Here is an 18,579-nt window from a genome sequence, read left to right as displayed (position 1 = left end):
GAGCCCCGCATTGGGCTCTGTGCTGACAGCTCAGAGCCTAGATCTTGCTTCAGATTCTGTGTCTCCCTCTCACCCTGCTCGTACCCTGTTTCTCTTTCTCTCTCAAAAAATAAACATCAAAAAAATTTTTAAAAATACAAATATACATATGAATAGTCTTCTGGGGAGAGAATCTAAAATTTTCCTTTAAATCTGACCCCTAAATGGATCAGAGCTGTATTAGATTAATTAGATGGATACCAGACCGAGGGTTGGAACCCCAGCTTCCAGCCCTTATTCTCTGGAAGTCTGACTCCTTCTCTGAGCTAACATTAGGTCCATTGCAAGCTCCCCGGTGATACTACTCTGAATCTTGAACGGAACAAAACAGGCCATGCGGGAGTGCTTCGGTGCAGGGCATGAATCAGAAAATTCTGTCTTTGATCACAGTCTCTCTTCTGGTCATCAAGAGAAGTAGGACATTTCTGGACAGGAGAGAAAGAGGGAAGAGGGCAGGAGGAGACAGGGAGAAAAAAAAAGCCAGGTACACACACACATTTTTTAACATCCACATGTTACAAGGAAAATCAAGACAGATTAGCTTTACTGTATGAAATTCTAGGCTAAAATTTTTGAGTACATTTGAATTGTAAACACGATTTTCACATTTAAAAAATATTTTTTTTAATGTTTATTTTTGAGAGAGAGAGAAAGAGAGAGAGAGTGCGTGCAAGCGGGATAGGGGCAGAGAGAGAGGGAGACACAGAATCCGAAGCAGGCTCAAGGCTCTGAGGGGTCAGCACAGAGCCCAACATGGGACTCAAACCCACGAACCGTGAGATAATGACCTGAGCCGAAGTCGGATGCTTAACCGACTGAGCCACCCAGGCGCCCCATTCACATTTTGTCAGGGTTCTGGCAGGAAACGGATGACACCCTCAAGCTGGGAAACAGAGGAGAGTTTATAGAGAAATGATTACAGGGGTGTGGGCACGAAGAGTGAAGAGGGACAGAACAGCGGACCAGAGCCAACCCCACATGAAGGGGCAAGCACACTGAGCGCGTGGCACAGCCCACAGAGGGGCGGCCATGAAAGGGGAGGTGGCCTTCCATACATCTGCAGCGACCACCAGGGAGGGACCAGCAGGGACGGAGTCAGGGAATGAAGACCTTCAACTTCCTCCTTCTGTTCTCCTCCCATGACCACTAACTGGCTGAGCCAGGGGACAAGGCTGCCAATTCGCCAGCCTTCTGGGGCACAGAGCAGGGTAGAGACACGGAGAATGGATCTGACACATGAACGGAAAATATCCAACACAGAATCTGTGTGTTCTATGAAGATGAACGTTCTCATCTTTAGCTGGAAGCCCAACGTGCACTTTACTAAGTGACCTGGACAATCACACACACACACACACACACACACACACACACACACACACACACTAACCGGACTGACCGTCCTGCCGCTAGGAGAGCAGCTATGAAATTGACACAGAAACACAGACCAGTGTTAAGGCAAGCTTAGGTCAGCACCACATGGTATAAATACACGGTGACTGCAACTAAGTGAAAACGTTAGCACAGGTGTGCAAGAATTATTACAGCACGAGTGTTGGAATATTGGAACCATGGAATTCTTTCTTTTTGCAAAATGTTCCTTAGTGATTTTTGTGTTCCCTCTCCCAATCACCACATGTTAACTATGAGATCTTAGATGAGTTATTCAACCTGACCGAGAGTCACCTGCCTCACCTATGAAACAGGCCGGTTGTACCTCTTGAGACTGTTATGAGGATTAACTAGATTGAAGAAAGCCAAAGATGTATGGAAACAGCAGAAAACAAGTCACAACGACAAGGCAAGAGCGCTTACCCCAGGACGTGCCCTGAGGTGACGGGACCACAAAGTCTAGCACCATAACTTTCTTTCCCAAGATGGCAGCTTCCTACAAGAAAAAGGTACAGATAAAGGTCTCGTCATTTTCCTGACAATCCCCCAATTTTTCTCTCCCCGAAAGGAAAAGACTATGTAAGAACACAGCCTTTACTTTTTATTATCACAGTAAAAGCTTGGACTGTAATGTCAAAATTGGCTTTTCTAAAGCAGGGGAAGGGGGCCCCTGGGTGGCTCAGTCGGTTAAGCATCCGACTTCGGCTCAGGTCATGATCTCGCAGTCCGTGGGTTCGAGCCCTGCGTCGGGCTCTGTGCTGACTGCTCAGAGCCTGGAGCCTGTTTCAGATTCTGTGTCTCCCTCTCCCTCTGACCCTCCCCCGTTCATGCTCTGTCTCTCTCTGTCTCAAAAATAAATAAATGTTAAAAAAAATAAATAAATAAAGTAGGGGAAGAAGTGCTTATGGCAATCGCCAGGAAAATTATCTCTGAGTTTCATTATTTTCATACCTGAGCACACGCAAGGCCACCAGAACCGCCCCCAATGACAATGAGGTCATAATCATATGTTGAGTCTTCCTGAAGGAGCTTCTGTAACAAACCACTCTGATGTGCCTACGGTGTAATCAAAGGAGAGAGTATGGCATGACCTTTTAAAAATCTGTTTCTTTGTACCCTATGTTTAATCAGCATGGATTGCTTTTCTAAAACTCTTAGAAACAGTCTCTAATTGGACTTTAAGATACAAAACAGATGAACATAAGGGAAGGGGAGCAAAAATATAAAAACAGGGAGGGGGACAAAACATGAGACTCTTTAATATGGAGAACAAACAGAGGGCTGCTGGAGGGGTTGTGGGAGGGGGGAGGGGCTAAATGGGTAAGGGGCTTAGGGAATCTACTCCTGAAATCATTGGTGCACTATATGTTAATTTGGATGTAAATTACATAATAAATTTTTAAAAAGCACAAGAAACAGTCTCTAATTTATCTAACTTTGAATTATAAATTTATCTAGATGGTATTCAAATAGGGTTCAACTAGATAGAATGTATGCCAAGTGCATACATTTTTTGTTCATTATCACCTGACATCTAGACATGTGTCAAATAACCCACAGGTCATGGCTTTTTGTGAGATGAGGTCATGTTCCTTGGTCTAACCATCAAAATATCATAACCCAGTACAGTAAAATATAAAATAGCCAAGCATCATTTTTCAAAATCCTCTATGTTCTGTTCACCTGTGGTAGGCTTTATTTTGAAACTCTTCTGCATCATCAGCAGGATATACACTTTACATTTTTACCTGGTTTCTCATGATTTGACCTAAATTTTGCAGCTTCTTAGTAACCTTCCTATACAACACAAAATTTTGCTTTTTCTTTCAACAGTGGTCACAAAGGCTGGCTCTTGCACAATGTCTCTTGCTTGCTTGGCCTGCCTTTTGAGCAAAGTAGCTTGGGCGAGGGGTGCCTGGGTGGCTCAGCCAGTTGAGCGACTGACTTCGGCTCAGGTCATGACCTCCCAGTTCGTGGGTTCAAGCCCCGCGTCGGGCTCTGTCTGACAGCTCAGAGCCTGGAACCTGCTTCCGATTCTGTGTCTCCCTCCCTGTCTGCCCCTCCCCTGCTTGCACTCTTTCTCTCCCTCTTTCTCAAAATAAGTACACATTAAAAAAAAAAAAGTAGTAGCTTGGGTGAGGTTAGACGTTCAATGTGTGAGGTAACAACAGTTTTCTTTATGTGAAGATGGGAGCTCCATCCACAACGCTGGCTTTAGGCACACCAGGTGGCACCAGCTCATCCTGGGAAGCACAGTGGAAAAGCTACTTAACGATGGGACTCAGCATGGGCCACACGGCCCCCGAAGGATGGGTGTCCCTGGAGGGGGACATTTTGGCACTTTCTAAGAAGGACTCCTCTGGCCTCCTGACTTCAAGCTGCCCTTAGGAAACTGTGAATCCTAACCATCAGCCATGCAAGGCAGCTCCTTTCATAAGAAATGGAATTGATGGGGCGCCTGGGTGGCTCAGTCGGTTAAGCCTCTGACTTTGGCTCAGGTCATGATCTCACAGTTTGTGAGTTCGAGCCCTGCGTCAGGCTCTGTGCTGACAGCTCAGAGCCTGGATCCTGCTTCAGATTCTGTGTCTCCTCTCCAAACCTTCCCTGTTCATGCTCTGTTGCGCTCTCTCTCTCTCTCTCTCTCTCAAAAATAAACAGAAAAAAAAATTTTTTTTTAAGTGTAATTGAGAACTCTACGTTCCAGATTCATCTTCTGACATCTTCTCCAGGTTACAAGTGGCAAGACCAGCACTCCCGTAGGTGTTTAGGGATCTCTAGATTAAGGTACATACCTCCATGGGAACTGGGTGATGGCTTCTGGGACTAATGAAGCAGGTTGTTAATAGATAACAATGCTGATCATAGATTAACATACAATACAGACAATCTATTTTCCCAAGAAAATGTAATTTTAAGTTACAATCTGAAATAGAAGTATTTAATCACTGACTACTACCACTTACATACATACATAAAAACTATAAGGGAACAGGATTTTAATAAAAGTAAGCAGTTATAGAATAAGGATCTAACTTAAAAAGAAACAGCAATCTGGGGGGCCAGGGTGGCTCAGTCGGTTAAGTGCCAGACTTCAGCTCAGGTCATTATCTCACAGTTTGTGGGTTCTAGCCCCGCATCAGGCTCTGTGCTGACAGCTTGGAGCCTGGAGCCTGCTTTGGATTCTGTGTCTCCCTCTCTCTTTGACCCTCTCCCACTCGCTCTCTCTCTCTCTCTAAAATAAACATTAAAACAAAAATGAAAAAAAAGAAACAGCAATCTCATCTATCACTACTTTCAAGATGATCTGAGAACTCTCTTACACGCTTTTCCATTTTACAACTTCCAAAAGACAAATGAATAGACTCCTAAAAGCCATTCTCACCCCTTTTGAATAAATGTGAAAACAAACTTTGAAGAAACAGCATTAAAAACATATAATACTATTATTACCTGGAAAGTTCGATCGCATCCACCCATATGCACTTTATTCACAAAAATATTGGGCACAGTTCTCTGATTAGTGATTTCTGACAGCACTTCTTGAACATTGGCCCCATCATCTGAAGAATAAAAACTTAAATATGTAAAAACATTGAAAGGGTTCCAAACTTTGGGGAGTTGAACAGAAGTGTTACAACACCAAACGCTCACATGCACACAGCCATAAAAGGTCAGTATTTACATATTTATATATTATATAACTTCACAAAATGATGACTCAAGAAGAGGAAACACCCATGTATTTTCAAAGGAAACAAAGAATAAAGGCAAATCTATAAATTCATTTAAAACAAATCCTTCTAAATTAGATTTTGATGCATTATTCAATGGCCATGCCAAGACAAATAGGTAAGAATCCTCTTTAAAGAGCAAATATCAAGATATAATCTGCCTCAACTGTAATAACTCAGAAAATACTTCCTATAATTGCATGTGAAAAATCTTTATGACCCACAGTCCAAGTGTATCCTCCACCCCGAAAAATAAAACAAGGCCACGACTACCTCTGACTCCCCTATTTGGTATACGCCGTAGAAAAGTCTCAAAGATTCAGGAACATCTCACTTGTTAAGGAGACATGGCTAAGAGGAGTTGGTGAAGTCTGGTGGAGGCAGAAACCAAACTGTTTTCAGTTCACCACCCTGGTTCCCACCCTTGCAGACCACATGTATAAAGTGCTCAGTAAATATTAGCTGGATGGATGAGAGATGACAAGAATTCAAAAGCGTAAAGCTGAAAAGTTCCTGTGTTTCCCCTCATGGCTAATACAATCAGGAAGTAAGGGTAGTTTTTTTCATTTATAACAGCTTAATCTATTTTGCCAGAAAGTTGGCAGATACTTATGACATGCCTTGAAGGGTTTCAAGGTTAGCCGTTTATACATCTTCCTCCTGCTCCCTTCCCTCAAATATGAAAAGCATATAAATAAAAAAAACTAGGGGCGCCTGGGTGGCTCAGTCGTTTAAGCGTCCAACTTCAGCTCAGGTCATGATCTCACTTTGTGAGTTCGAGACCCATGTCAGGCTCTGTGCTGACAGCTCAGAGCCTGAAGCCTGCTTCGGATTTTGTGACTGCCTCTCTCTCTGCCCCTCCCCTGCTCACGCTCTGTCTCTCTCTCTCTCAAAAATAAATAAACATTAAAAAAAAATCTACACCCAATTATTTGTCGTGTAGTGTTCTATTTTCTGCATGGTTGAATGTAGACAAAGACGGCTCACCTAACCCAAAGAGACAAGAGTAAATTGAACTGAACAAAGCAAACGGCAGGTAGTTAGTCTTGTTGATGTTTATTACAAACAAAAGTATACACTACCCATCCTACTTACCAACTTGATCAAGTTCCAAGATATTACACTGAACGCCCAAAGAAGAAAACAGTTCTTTAACCTGTAACAAAAATGTACCTGGGTTTTACACTCAAGAAGATTCAACAGAGCTACAAAATATGGCATACAGGTGTTCTAAGTAGATGTCCAGTTACCTAATTGCAGTCAAAGTAGTATTTTAAGGTCCCCTTTTCACCGTCACTTAACACCCTTCCCGCCCTCAGCCCTCCAGAGAAAGCCCAGACGTTCCACTTCCGGGACAGAGGCACTGGGAGCTTGGCAGAACCGCTCCCTGGTGAAACACCCACAACTGGTGAAAACTACTAAAGAAACAATCATTTAAAGTCTCTGGGAATTGTCCTAAGGGCACACAGCAAATGAAGCATTTAGTCAAGCAACTCTGGTAGATCAGAGTCATGACCCGCACCCTCCCGCCCCTGCTCCTAGGTCAGCTAGATAGAAGCTCTATTTCAAGTGTGAACAAGAAAATGAGGCTCCCTAATCCCTGAAATCCCTGGCACCAGAAGGGGCAGGCCACTGGCACTTCTAAGTCTCCCCATCGCTCGGAGTGGCAAAAGCCACCATTCGTGGAGAGTGTGGCTAACGACACAGGGGCTCCATTCCTCCCTTCTTTCACCCAGCCCCCACTCACAGATCAAAGGCTCTACCCCCGGCCAAAAATACTGTACAGCAAGGATTCGGGCTGGGAGAGGTAAGCCAACAAGACCAGAGGCTATAGTCCGCACCCAGAACCCCGCTCATAAAGCAGGGTTGTCACTCCAAGAGAATCAAGTCGCTGTCCCACCCCTAGGTCTGGAGCAAGGTCTCAGAGATTTTGCCCAGGGGAAGAGGTAACCTAAGATCAGAGAGGCCAAAGCTCTATCCAAAAGAAAGGACTTTATTTGAAATAGACTGGGGCGGGGGGGGGGGGGGGGGGGGGGTGGTGGGGGGGGGGTGGTGGCAGGGAGGTCAAAGTCTAAAGGCACTCTTGAAAACAATGAAGATTCTGGTGGTAAGAAAAAAGGAGAAGGCTGGTAGCTTCCTGAGAGTAACAGACAATTGCAAGCCAGCAAGTTTACCAAAGAAAGCCAAGAAGCTTTGGCCAATAGCCCCTCTAGGGTCAGAATGAGTCACAAATAGGCTTCAAAAACTACCCCTGCAAAGGGGCCCAGACCTCACTGGACAAGAGCGTGGACAAGGCTTCGGCTCAGGTCATGATCTGACTGTTCGTGAGTTCAAGCCCCGTGTCAGACTCTCCACTGTCAGCAAAGAGCCTGCTTCGGATCTTCTGTCCTCCCCTCTCTCGGCCCTTTTTCTCTCACACTCTTTCTCTCTCTCTCAAAATAAATAAACATTAAAAAAAAAGTTCACTGGCGTGCCTCAACATAGATTTAAACTGGCAAAAGAAAATAATTAGCATACTGGAGGATACATCAATAGAGATTGTGCAACCTGAAACCACAGAGAAAAAAGAAGGGGGGAAAAATGGATAGTGTCAGAGAAACATGTCAGAGAAACTGAGCACACCAACATACACAGGGTGAATATGAGAAAAAAAGAAAGAAGAAGGAAGTTTTTTGAAGACATGTCTAAAAATGTCCCCAATTTGATAAAAAACAGTAATCTACATATCCAAGAAGTTCAACAATCTTAAAGTAAGATAACTTAATAGGAAACGGGTCAAAGATCTACAGCAATGAAGTGTATGCCCAATGAAGAAAACACCGAATTTAAAATGGCAGGAAATCCTGCGGCATTTTTAATGGCCCATAAGTCACCCACTCCTTGATGTTTCAAGGCACAATAAGAGGTGAGCAGCAGCCTGGGCCCCAGGTCCGTTCCACAAAATGGGGAGAGCACACAGCCCAACTGTGCATGTTCTAACTCAAGGGCTGCTTTAAGGATCGGTCTCTGTGATGCCTAACTCAGAGTTCAGATGGTCAAAGTGGCTGGGATCTTAGGCTAGTGGAAGCCATGAGGAGCAGTGGGGGTTACTCACGAAAACTGAAAATGGACTACAAATCTGCAGACAATTGGGGGCAAGAAATTACAGGCAGGAGACTACAAGATAACAGCTAAGGTCCCAAGTAGAAGCAGGGGAAAGATTCTTGAGGAATTTCACACACCTTAAAGATTTTTTTTTAAGTGTATTTATGTATTTTGAAAGACAGCGAGAGAGAGAAAGGGAGAAAGAGAGAGCGTGCACCCACGCACAAGCAAGAAGGAAAGGGGTAGAGAGAGAGGGAGAGAGAGAGAATCCCAAAAAGGCTCCATACTGTCAGTGCAGAGCCTGACATGGGGCTCGAACTCACAGTGAGTTCACGACCTGAGCTGAAATCAAGAGTTGAATGCTTAACTGAATGGGCCACCCAGGTGCTAACATACTTCAAAACAGCCCTGTATAGGGGCGCCTGGGTGGCCCAGTCAGTTGAGCATCTGACTTCGACTCAGGTCATGATCTCACGGTTCACGAATTTGAGCCCCACGTAGGGCTCTACGCTGACAGCTCGGAGCCTGGAGCCTGCTTCGGATTCTGTGTCCCCCTCTCTCTCTGCCCCTCCCCTGCTCATGCTCTGTCTCACTCTATCAAAAATAAACATTAAGAAAACCAAACCAAAACAGCCTTGTATACAGGAAAATTGACCCCACGTGTGAAAAGCACAGACAGGTCCAGGGAAGACAAATGTCCAGAAAAGGCCTAAAAAGATGGCAAGACTTCATGCTGCACTGATTAGTGAAGTTCTCCCCCAGCATGAAGTCAGTCTGCAAAGACTATGACAGGTAGCTGTTTTATGCTGAATTTTCAACTAAAGATCATATGGATACAAAGAAATAAAAGAACACGACCCATTCAAAGGAAAATACAAATCTCCAAAAACATCCTGAACAAATACAGCCTTCAGATTTACTTGACAAAGACTTTAAAACAACATTTTTTTAATGTTTTATTTATTTTTGAGAGAGAAACAGAGACAGAGACAGAGACAGAGGCACAGGGAACAAAGAAAACAGACAAACTGGATCTCATGAAAATTAAAAACTTTTGTGCATCATAGGACACTATCAACGGAGAAAACTGTTGAGTTCCACTTGCAAATCACACACCTTGTAAGGGATTCACATCTAGAGTATATAGAGAACTCCTAAAAGTCAACAACAACAAATAACTCAATTTAAAAACTTGACACAGCACTTGAATTGACATTTCTCCAGAGAAGATATTAGCCATTATCAAATGGCCAATAAGGACGTAAAAAGATAGCCATCAGGGAAATGCAAATCAAAACCACAATGAGATGCCACTTTGTGCCCATTAGGATAACTATTATCAAAACAAAAACAAAACAAAACAAAAAACAGAAAATAACAAGTGTTGGCAAGGATTTGGAGAAACTGGAAACTGTTGGTGGAAATGTGAAATGGTGTGACCACTACGGAAAACAGCGTGGTAGTTCCTCAAAAAATTAAAAACTGAACTACCATATACACGATCCAGCAATTCCCATCTCCGCGTATATACCCAAAAGAACTCAAAGGAGGGACTCAAACATCAATTTGTACACCCCTGTTAACAACAGCAACATTCACAATGGCCTAAAGGTGGAAGTGACCCAAGTATCCGTCACTGGAGGAATACATATAATGGATTATTCAGGAAAGAAATTCTCTCAGGCTACAACGTGGAGGAACTTTGAGGATGCTGTGCTCAGTGAAATAAGTGAGTCACAAGAGGGCATATCTTGCATGATGTCACTTATATGAGGCAACTAGAGTGGTTCAATTCATGGAGAGGAAAACAGAATGGTGGTTTCCGGGGCTCGATGGGAAAGGCAATGAAGAATTTAGCTGGGGAAGATGAAACAGGTTCTGTGGACAGATGGCAGTGATGATGGTTGCACAGTAATGGTTAAAACAGTAAAATTTATGTTATATATATGTTACTGCCCCCCACAAAGCTGACAACGGATGTATGAAATTTTAACACACAAACATATGGATTCAGGACTGGGGAAACATGGCTTAAAGTTAATTTGGGGAAGAAGTTTAAAACCTCAGGGCGCTTCTGTGGGGCACCCAGGTGGCTCGGTCAGTTAAGCATCTGACTCTTGGCTTCAGCTCAGGCCGTAATCTCACAGGTTGTAAGTTTGAGCCCTGTGTCCGGCTCCCAGCTGGTAATGCGGAGCCTGGTTGGGATTCTCTCTCTCTCCCTCTCTCTCTGTCGCTCCACCACTCATGTGTGTGCGTGCTCTCTTTCTCTCTCTCTCTCTCTCAAAATAAATAAATAAAAAAAAAAAATCAGGGCGTTTTTTCCACTGTAGTTTGGGCCATTATCCTAACAGTAACGTCTCCACTCATCTAGCTGTTTCCACAGTCTACTCTTCATACCACTGCCAGATTTCAAATCACAGACCTCTTCACTCCTCTTCCCAAAAGACTGAGATGACTCTGCCCACATCAAGTCCACACTTACCTAGGAGCATTTTAAGATCTCCTCCATATGACTTTAAGTGTAAATTTCCAGCCATTTTCCAATTTACTCTCCTGATTCCTATCATATCCCCTCCGTTCAGCCACACACTAATTTTCATTTCAGCATCTCCTACTTTTGCTTATACTAATTCTTTGGCTAGATGCTCTTTTTTACCTACAGATATCCAATGTATCTCTCAAGAAACAGCTTACATACAATTTCCTGAAAATTTTCCGATCCGCCACACAAGCGATTATCTTTGCCTCTCATTCCCTTTTTTTTTTTTTTCAGTCACTTCTTGCAGGACAGGAGAGCTGGCTGATTACTGCTCATTGGACTATGAGTTCTCAGTTTATTCATTTTTGTGTTTCCACAACACTAAGCTCCCATAATGCTTGTTGAGTAATCTTAGTGGCCCAATCAAGGAAGAAACCTCTCTGCTTGATTCCACACAGATGTTGAATAAGGTGTCCAATTTGGGGTGATACATTTCAAAGGTTCATAGTCAAACTTTTGTACAATCAAATTAGTGAAGGGTCAAGTATACAGATAAATGATATGAGTACATAAAGAAAATGGGCTGGGGGCACCTGGGTGGCTCAGTCAGTTGTGTCCGACTTCAGCTCAGGTCATGATCTCACGGTTCCTGGGTTCAAGCCCTGCGTCAGGCTCTGTGCTGACACCTCAGAGCCTGGAGCCTGCTTCAAATTCTGTGTCTCCCTCTCTCTCTCTGCCCCACCCCCACTTGTGTTTTCTCTCTCTCTCTCTCTCTCTCTCAAAAATAAATAAAACATTTTTTAAAATAATAATAAAAAAAAAAAGTGGGCTGCCTGGCCAGGTAAGAAAAACGCTGAGAGAAAATACCAGAAGATCGATCATTCAAGTAAAAGCAGATTTCCTTTTTTTTTTTTTTTTAATTTTTTTAATGTTTTTTATGAGAGAGACAGAGCATGAGCAGAGGAGGGGCAGAGAGAGAGAAGGAAACACAGAATCCGAAGCAGCTCCAGGCTCTGATCTGTCAGCACAGAGCCCAAAGTGGGGCTGAAACTCACAAACCATGAGATCAGGACCTGAGCCGAAGTCAGAAGCTCAAAGGACTGAGCCACCCAGGAGCCCCAGTTGGCTCAAGTTCTAAAAAAAACTAACAATCAGAGCTATACAATTATGTAATGGGACTGAAACTAGTTGCCACATTATTGGAAGTGTTGACAAACACAGGATGCAGGATCATTTGTCCTAAGATTTTCTTCATCAGCAAAGGTTCGACTAGAATGATCTAAGACCATTTATTTATTCAATGCACATTACATGCCTGACACTATTCTAGGCCCCAGTGATACAACAGTGGACAGGTACCTTTCTGATCACTTGGCCCTTTTATAAGCTCCAAAGGACAACTTAAAAAGAGCAGAGATAGAAGGCAATGCCTGGAAACAGATCAATGCATACAGAAGAACCTGATGGTCATGATGAGTGAGCATTCAAAGTAGCACAGAAAGGGGACGCCGGGGTGGCTCAGTTGGGTAAGCCTCTGACTTCAGCTCAGGTCATGATCTCACGGTTCACAACTTCGAGCCCTGTGTCAGGCTCTGTGCTGACAGCTCAGAGCCTGGAACCTGCTTCGGATTCTGTGTGTGTCTCTCTCTCTGCCTCTCCCCCTCTCATGCTGGCTCTCTCTCTCTCTCAAGGATACATAAACATTAAAACAACAACAACAACAACAAAGTAGCACAGAAAGGATGGACTCTCCAATAAATGAAACAGTGATTATCTGGTAAGTCATAAAGAAAAAAACCAAACTGGATCTCCACTCACATCATCAGCATCAAGTACAGGTAGAATAAAGGTATGAGAAGGTGTCAGAAGCATGCTCCAAAATTTTCAGGAGCTAAAACAGGAGAGTATCTTTATGACCTCGGAGGTAGAAACAGGTTTCTTAAAGATGATACAAAAAGCACAAAGGAAAAAGAAGTGACAGACTCAACTACATTAAACTTGGCAAATTTCAGTTAGCTGAAAAATCTCACAATCAGAATGAGAAGAAAAGTCAAATCTGGAAGACTGCCAACACATATATCCAAAGGATCAGCACCCAAAATATACAAAGAACAGCTACGAATCAGAACAAAAATAAACACCTGACAGAGAAATAAGCATGAGATGTGAATTTCATAGAGAGGAAACCCAAATGACCTGTAAACACATGAGAAGATGTTTACCTTATTGGGGAAATTGAAAATTAAAGCCACAAAAAACTACCATTTCATAACTGCCAGAATGGCGATCATTAAATGTCTCAACAGTTGGCAAGAACTTAGAACAAGGGGAACAGTTATATACTGCCAGCGGTATAATCACTTGGAAAAACGTCTTGGAGTCACTTAGGCAAGGTCAGCTTCAAGATACCTACTCTAAGATAAGTGTTACATACTTGCTCATAGCTTACTTGCAAGAAAAGGCACAGCTGTACTGTTTTCAAGAGCAAAATACTAGACACAGCACAATCAATAAAATGTGGTATGATTCATCCTAAGGATTACAGATATGAAAATTAACAAACCACAGCTGCAGATACTAACACGCATGAATCTCTAAAACATAACTGCTGAGAGGAAAACTGCAAAATAATACATATGTATGATTTCTACTTTCATAAAGTACCAAAACAAGCCAAATGCAACAAAATATCATTTAAGGATATACATGTATTAGGGAAAACTGTAAAGCAAAGCAAGGAATTTTGGACAGTGGTAAACCCCAGTGGGGGTGGGCTGGAGGGGGAGGGAGGAGTATGTTAATAAAGGGAAACCTCACTAAAATGTAGTTGGGGGGTTCAGGAGGGATAGCTCTCACACCCTACCACTCCCCATCAATTGCACACCCAACAAGAAGGAGAAGGATCTTGCTCAGACACTATCACTACCCCAGCAGAAAGAAGAAAGCCTTTCTCAGCCCCAGGGAACAGCCTAGCCAGTACAGCCAGTGAAAAGCCATCATGCTCGGAACCCCCAGTTTACCCCAGAGGACTTTTTGTTTACAATGGCCCTGCCAATCTCCCCCTTCCTCTATAAAAAAGCAGCCCTCTCCTCTGTTCAGATTTGCCTATGATTTTGCCTGTGGTTTCATGGTAGTTTGCTTGTCCTGGACTGTAATTCTGCTCTTTTTTTTATTATTTTTTTTAACGTTTATTTATTTTTGAGACAGAGAGAGACAGAGCATGAATGGGGGAGGGTCAGAGAGAGAGGGAGACACAGAATCTGAAGCAGGCTCCAGGCTCTGAGCTGTCAGCCAGACTTGGGGCTCAAACTCAGGAGCTGTGAGATCATGACCTGAGCTGAAGTTGGACGCTTAACTGACAGAGCCACTCAGGTGCACAAGACCATGTTTTTTCTTGTTTGTTTGTTTGTTTACTGTTTATTCTTGACAGGGAGAGCACGAAATAGAGAGAGAGAGAGAGAGAGCGAGCGATAGCGCGCATGAGCAGGGGAGGGGCAGAAAGAGAGGGAAACAGAATCCGAAGCAGGCTCCAGGCTCTGAGCTGTCAGTAGAGCCCAACCCGGGGCTCGAACTGGAAAACCAGGAGATCACAACCTGAACTGAAGTCAGAGGATTAACCAACTGAGCCACCCAGGCGCCGCGGGCAGTTTTATTTTTAAGGTTAGCAGTAAGGATTGGAAGAGGCATCCAAGGTTTCCAAAACACAAGTGTTTCATTATCCTTTAAGATGTATATGCATGATGTACATGTTTTATGAAACAATATAAGGCAGTGTAAACCTGAAAATAAACCTGAAAAACATAGCTTATAATTTGATAAACCTAACCTAATAGTTTATGTTTTTTCATATTCCATGTATTATTATTTCAACTTTTTGATAATATGCAGTTCAAAGTACTGAAAGTCCCTGTTTGTACAGATGGGTTTCTCTTACTTGGGTTCGTTTCTACACGGGTCATTTTTCCACTAAAAACAAATGTGCCCAGAAAAACAATGCTGTATTCCCAGCTAGCCCAACGAAAGTTAAGGCAGTGGGCAAGACGCTGAAATTACCCATCACCTGGTACCATCCTCGCACCCTTCCTTACGTTCGTTTAACAAGATGTGACAACCAAGGTTAGGTGGGGTTCTGTAACCTGGTCAAGGTCACGCAGTTAGGAAGTGGGATCTGAATCCAGCTTTAGTCTACTCCCACGTCCTGGCCTCTCCCCACACCACCCTTTCACCAAGCAAAAAGTTTGTGGAAATGCCTTTATCTCTCCAAATAAGCTCTTGATAAAGAAGCCAACGTCAGGCTCCACAGGCCGAGTCCCGAGAACAAGTATTGACTCCGAGGCCCGGAGTCTAGGAGGTCGGCCGCGTGGCCGTCTCTCCCGCGGTGCCAAAGGGACCAAGCCACGGGGCCTGTCACCACCACCGCCGAGACCGCGCGCGGCATCCCGGCTCGCGTCCAAGGGCCGAACCGGCTGGCGCTCTGTCCGCAGGGTCGCGGAAGGGATGAGCTGTCTGGACCCCGGGAGACCCCGCTTCCCCCGAGCTCCCACGCCCCCAGCAGCCAGCCGGCCCGACCCCCCAACCCGCCGGCCCCGCCCCCGCCCCGCCTACCCGCGTGCAGTGCGGACAGTAACTCTTGCTGAAGATCATCACTCGGTTACCCTCGATTAGGCCCAAGAGGCGGCGCCGCAGCTCCTCGCGGGCCTCGGAAGACGAGCGGCCGGTGCCGGGAGACGACAGGCGGGCCCGGCGCCCCGGCGGCGAAGACACAAGCACTCCGCGGACGCTGCCCAGGCGACGGTTAGGGGCGGTGCCCACCTTCACCGGCCCCGGCGAGGTCTGCGCCCGCGGCGGCGGTGGTGGCGGTGGTTGCGCCAGGGCCTCGGTGTCGCTCCCGGCCTGGCCGGACCTGCTCAGGGACCGAGAGGCTGGCGGCGGCGCCAGAACCGGGCCTGGAAAGGGGGAACCGTGAACACCGCCCACGCCACGGACTGACCACAAGTTAGCCTGACCGCCGCTCGCGCCGCCCCGCCCCCGGCGCCGCCCCGCCCCCGGCGCCGCCCCGCCCCCGGCGCCGCCCCGCCCCCGGCACCGCCTCCCCCCCCCCCCCCCCCCCCCCCGGCCCCGCCACGCCCCCGGCGCCGCCCGGTGCCTGCGAACTAGGCCGCTGCCCTACCGCTGTAGGGGAGTCGCTTGACCTTCCGGAGAGGTTAGAGGTCAAACCGCCCATCCTCAGTGTCCATTTTGTATGCACATATGGGGATGGCTTCCCAGCGTCCCTGATGCCGCCCTGGGTTGCCCCCTGTGGAGGACTTTCCATGCCTCGTAATCTCCACCAGCCCCCCTCAAACAACCTTAAAGATAGATACATACCTCAGTGAGGGTAGATGTCCGGATCATAGGAAAAGTGTGAAGAAATAAAACCGTCTTCAGGAAAGATGATTTTTTTACTTTAGGTTTTTATTTTAATTCCAATTAGTCCACATACAGTGTTATATTAGTTTCGACTGTATAATATAGTGATTTTACAGTTCCATACACCACCTATCACTCCTCACAACAACTGTACCCTTTAATCCCTTAATCCCCCTGATTTATTTCATTCATCCTCTGCCGCCCCCCCCCCACTCCCTTCTGGTAAACTGATGTTTGTTCTCTACAGTTAAGCGTCTGTTTTTTGGTTTGTCTCCTTTTTTTTTCCCCTTTGTTCATTTGTTTTGTTTCTTAAATTCCCCATGAGTGAAATCATATGGTATTTGTCTTTCTGTGGCTTATTTTGCTTTAGCGTTATATTCTCTAGCTCCATGCACATCATTGCAAATGTCAAGATGTCATTCTTTTTATGGCTGCGTAATATTCCATTGTATATGCATACCACGTCTTCATTTTTAAAAATTGTTTTAAATATTTATTTTTGAGAGAGAGAGAGACAGAGCATGAGCAGGGAAGGGGCAGAGAGAGGGAGACAGAATCTGAAGCAGTCTCCAGCCTCTGAGCTGTCAGCACAGAGCCCAATGCGGGGCTCAAACCCACAAACTGCAAGACTGTGACCTGAGCTGAGGTCAGACGCTTAACGGACTGAGACATCCAGGCGCCCCCCACCCCCCGCATCTTCCCATCTTCTTTATTCATTCATCAGTCAATGGACACTTGGGCTCCTTCCATATCTTGGCTACTGTAAACAATGCTGCTATGTATCCCTATGAATCAATGTTTTTTGTGTTCTTTGGGTAAATACCCAGTAGTGCAGTTGGTGGATCTTAAGGTAGTTCTATTTTTAACTGTTTGAGAAACCTCCATACTGTTTTCCACAGTGGCTGCTGCAGTTTGCATTCCCACCAACAGCACATGAACGTTCCTTTTTCTCCACATCCTCGCCAACACCTGTTGTTTCCTGTGTTCTGGATTTTAGCCATTCTGACAGGTGTGAGGTGATATCTCATTGTAGTTGTTTAATGTTTATTTATATTTGAGACAGAGAGAGAGAGAGAGCACGTGAAGGGGAAGGGGCAGAGAGGAAAGGGGACACAGAATCAGAAGCAGGCTCCAGGCTCTGAGCTGTCAGCACAGCTGAACCTACAAGCCGCGAGATCACAACCCGAGCCAAAGTCTACACTCAGCTGACTGAGCCACCCGGTCTCCCGTCTCACTGTAATTTTGATTCGCATTCCCCTGATGATAAGTGATGGTGAGCATCTTTTCGTGTGTTTATTGGCCACGATGGTTATTTGTTTTTAAGTTTATGTCCCACAACTAAATAAAAATACTACATTTCCTATGGCAATGCAGTTTTTTCCTCAAATTTTTATTTAAATTCTAGTTAATCAACATATGGTGCAATATTGGTTTCAAGAGTAGAATCCAGTGATTCATCACTTACATACAACACCCAGTGCTCCTCACAAGTGCCCTCCTTAACACCCATCACCCATCTAGCCCACCACCCCCCCCACACCTCCCTCCATCAACCCTCAGTTTGTTCTCTATCATTAAGCCTCTCATGGCTTGTTTCCCTCTCTCTTCCCCCCCACCATATGTTCATCTGCTTTGTTTCTTAAATTCCACATATGAGTGAAATCATGTGGTATTTGTCTTTCTCTGACTTATTTCACTTAGCATAATACACTCAAGCTCCATCTATGTCATTGCAAATGGCAAGATTTCATTCTTCTGGATGGCTGAGTAATATTCCATTGTATATGTGTACCACATCTGCTCTATCCATTCATCAGTTAGGACATTTGGGCTCTCTCTGTAGCTTGGCTATGTAATCCAGTTCCAAAGTGAGTTTCCTAGGTTGGCACCCCACAGTCCATACTACACTGAATTCTGGAGGCACCTCTCACAAAGGAACCCCGAAGTCATCTGCACAGGAACAGGAATCCTGTATTTATCATTTGGGGGGGGGGGGGGGAAGATCCCAGGACTGAACTTGGTCACCAAGGCCTATAGCCCCTTGCGCTGTGGTGAATGAATGAAACCCCAATAAAGAGGCTCGACTGCAAGCTCAGAAAGCTGGCCTGGTCCCTCCCAGTTGTCATCCCCTGACACTGCCACACTGGCTTTCTCCCCGTGCCTCACAGTGTCAGACTGATTCCAGCCTTAGGCTCTCTGCACTTTCTGCTTTCTCAGCCTATGATGTTCTGCCCCTTTGGCCAATATAGCTCCTTCTTGTCGACTGAGTCTTGGCTTAAATGGTACCTTCTTACAGAACGTTTTGCCATCCATCAGAAACGAAGTAGCCCCCTCTCTCCATCACATCACACATATTCTGCTTTCTTCATGACACATGTATCGCTATTTGCAATGATCGTTTATAGTTACAACCAGTAAACCATACTTGTTTGTTGTCTGCGCCCC

General features: G+C 45.1%; 1 protein-coding gene across 4 annotated transcripts in view; it reads right to left on the bottom strand.

Annotated features, from left to right (window-relative positions):
- Positions 1 to 18,579, bottom strand: part of TXNRD3 (thioredoxin reductase 3) — a 79,344-nt gene that overhangs the window by 47,096 nt on the left and 13,669 nt on the right. For 3 of the 4 annotated variants that reach the window (XM_081795002.1, XM_060631949.3, XM_060631948.3), the window contains 4 exons: positions 6,258 to 6,318; positions 4,882 to 4,991; positions 2,383 to 2,487; positions 1,855 to 1,927 (listed from right to left, as the gene is read on the bottom strand). In XM_081795002.1, coding sequence (XP_081651128.1) covers positions 1,855 to 1,927; positions 2,383 to 2,487; positions 4,882 to 4,991; positions 6,258 to 6,318 — 349 coding nt within the window. Of the gene's footprint in view, positions 1 to 1,854; positions 1,928 to 2,382; positions 2,488 to 4,881; positions 4,992 to 6,257; positions 6,319 to 15,330; positions 15,477 to 18,579 lie in introns of those variants that run through there. The other variant, XM_078442676.2, reaches the window with a different exon arrangement.

Source organism: Panthera onca, chromosome A2 (genome assembly GCF_046562875.1).
Source record: "Panthera onca isolate mPanOnc1 chromosome A2, mPanOnc1 haplotype 2, whole genome shotgun sequence".
Lineage (NCBI taxonomy): Eukaryota > Metazoa > Chordata > Mammalia > Carnivora > Felidae > Panthera > Panthera onca.
Note: the sequence above shows the minus strand (reverse complement) of the source record. Positions and strands in the feature narration are given on the sequence as shown.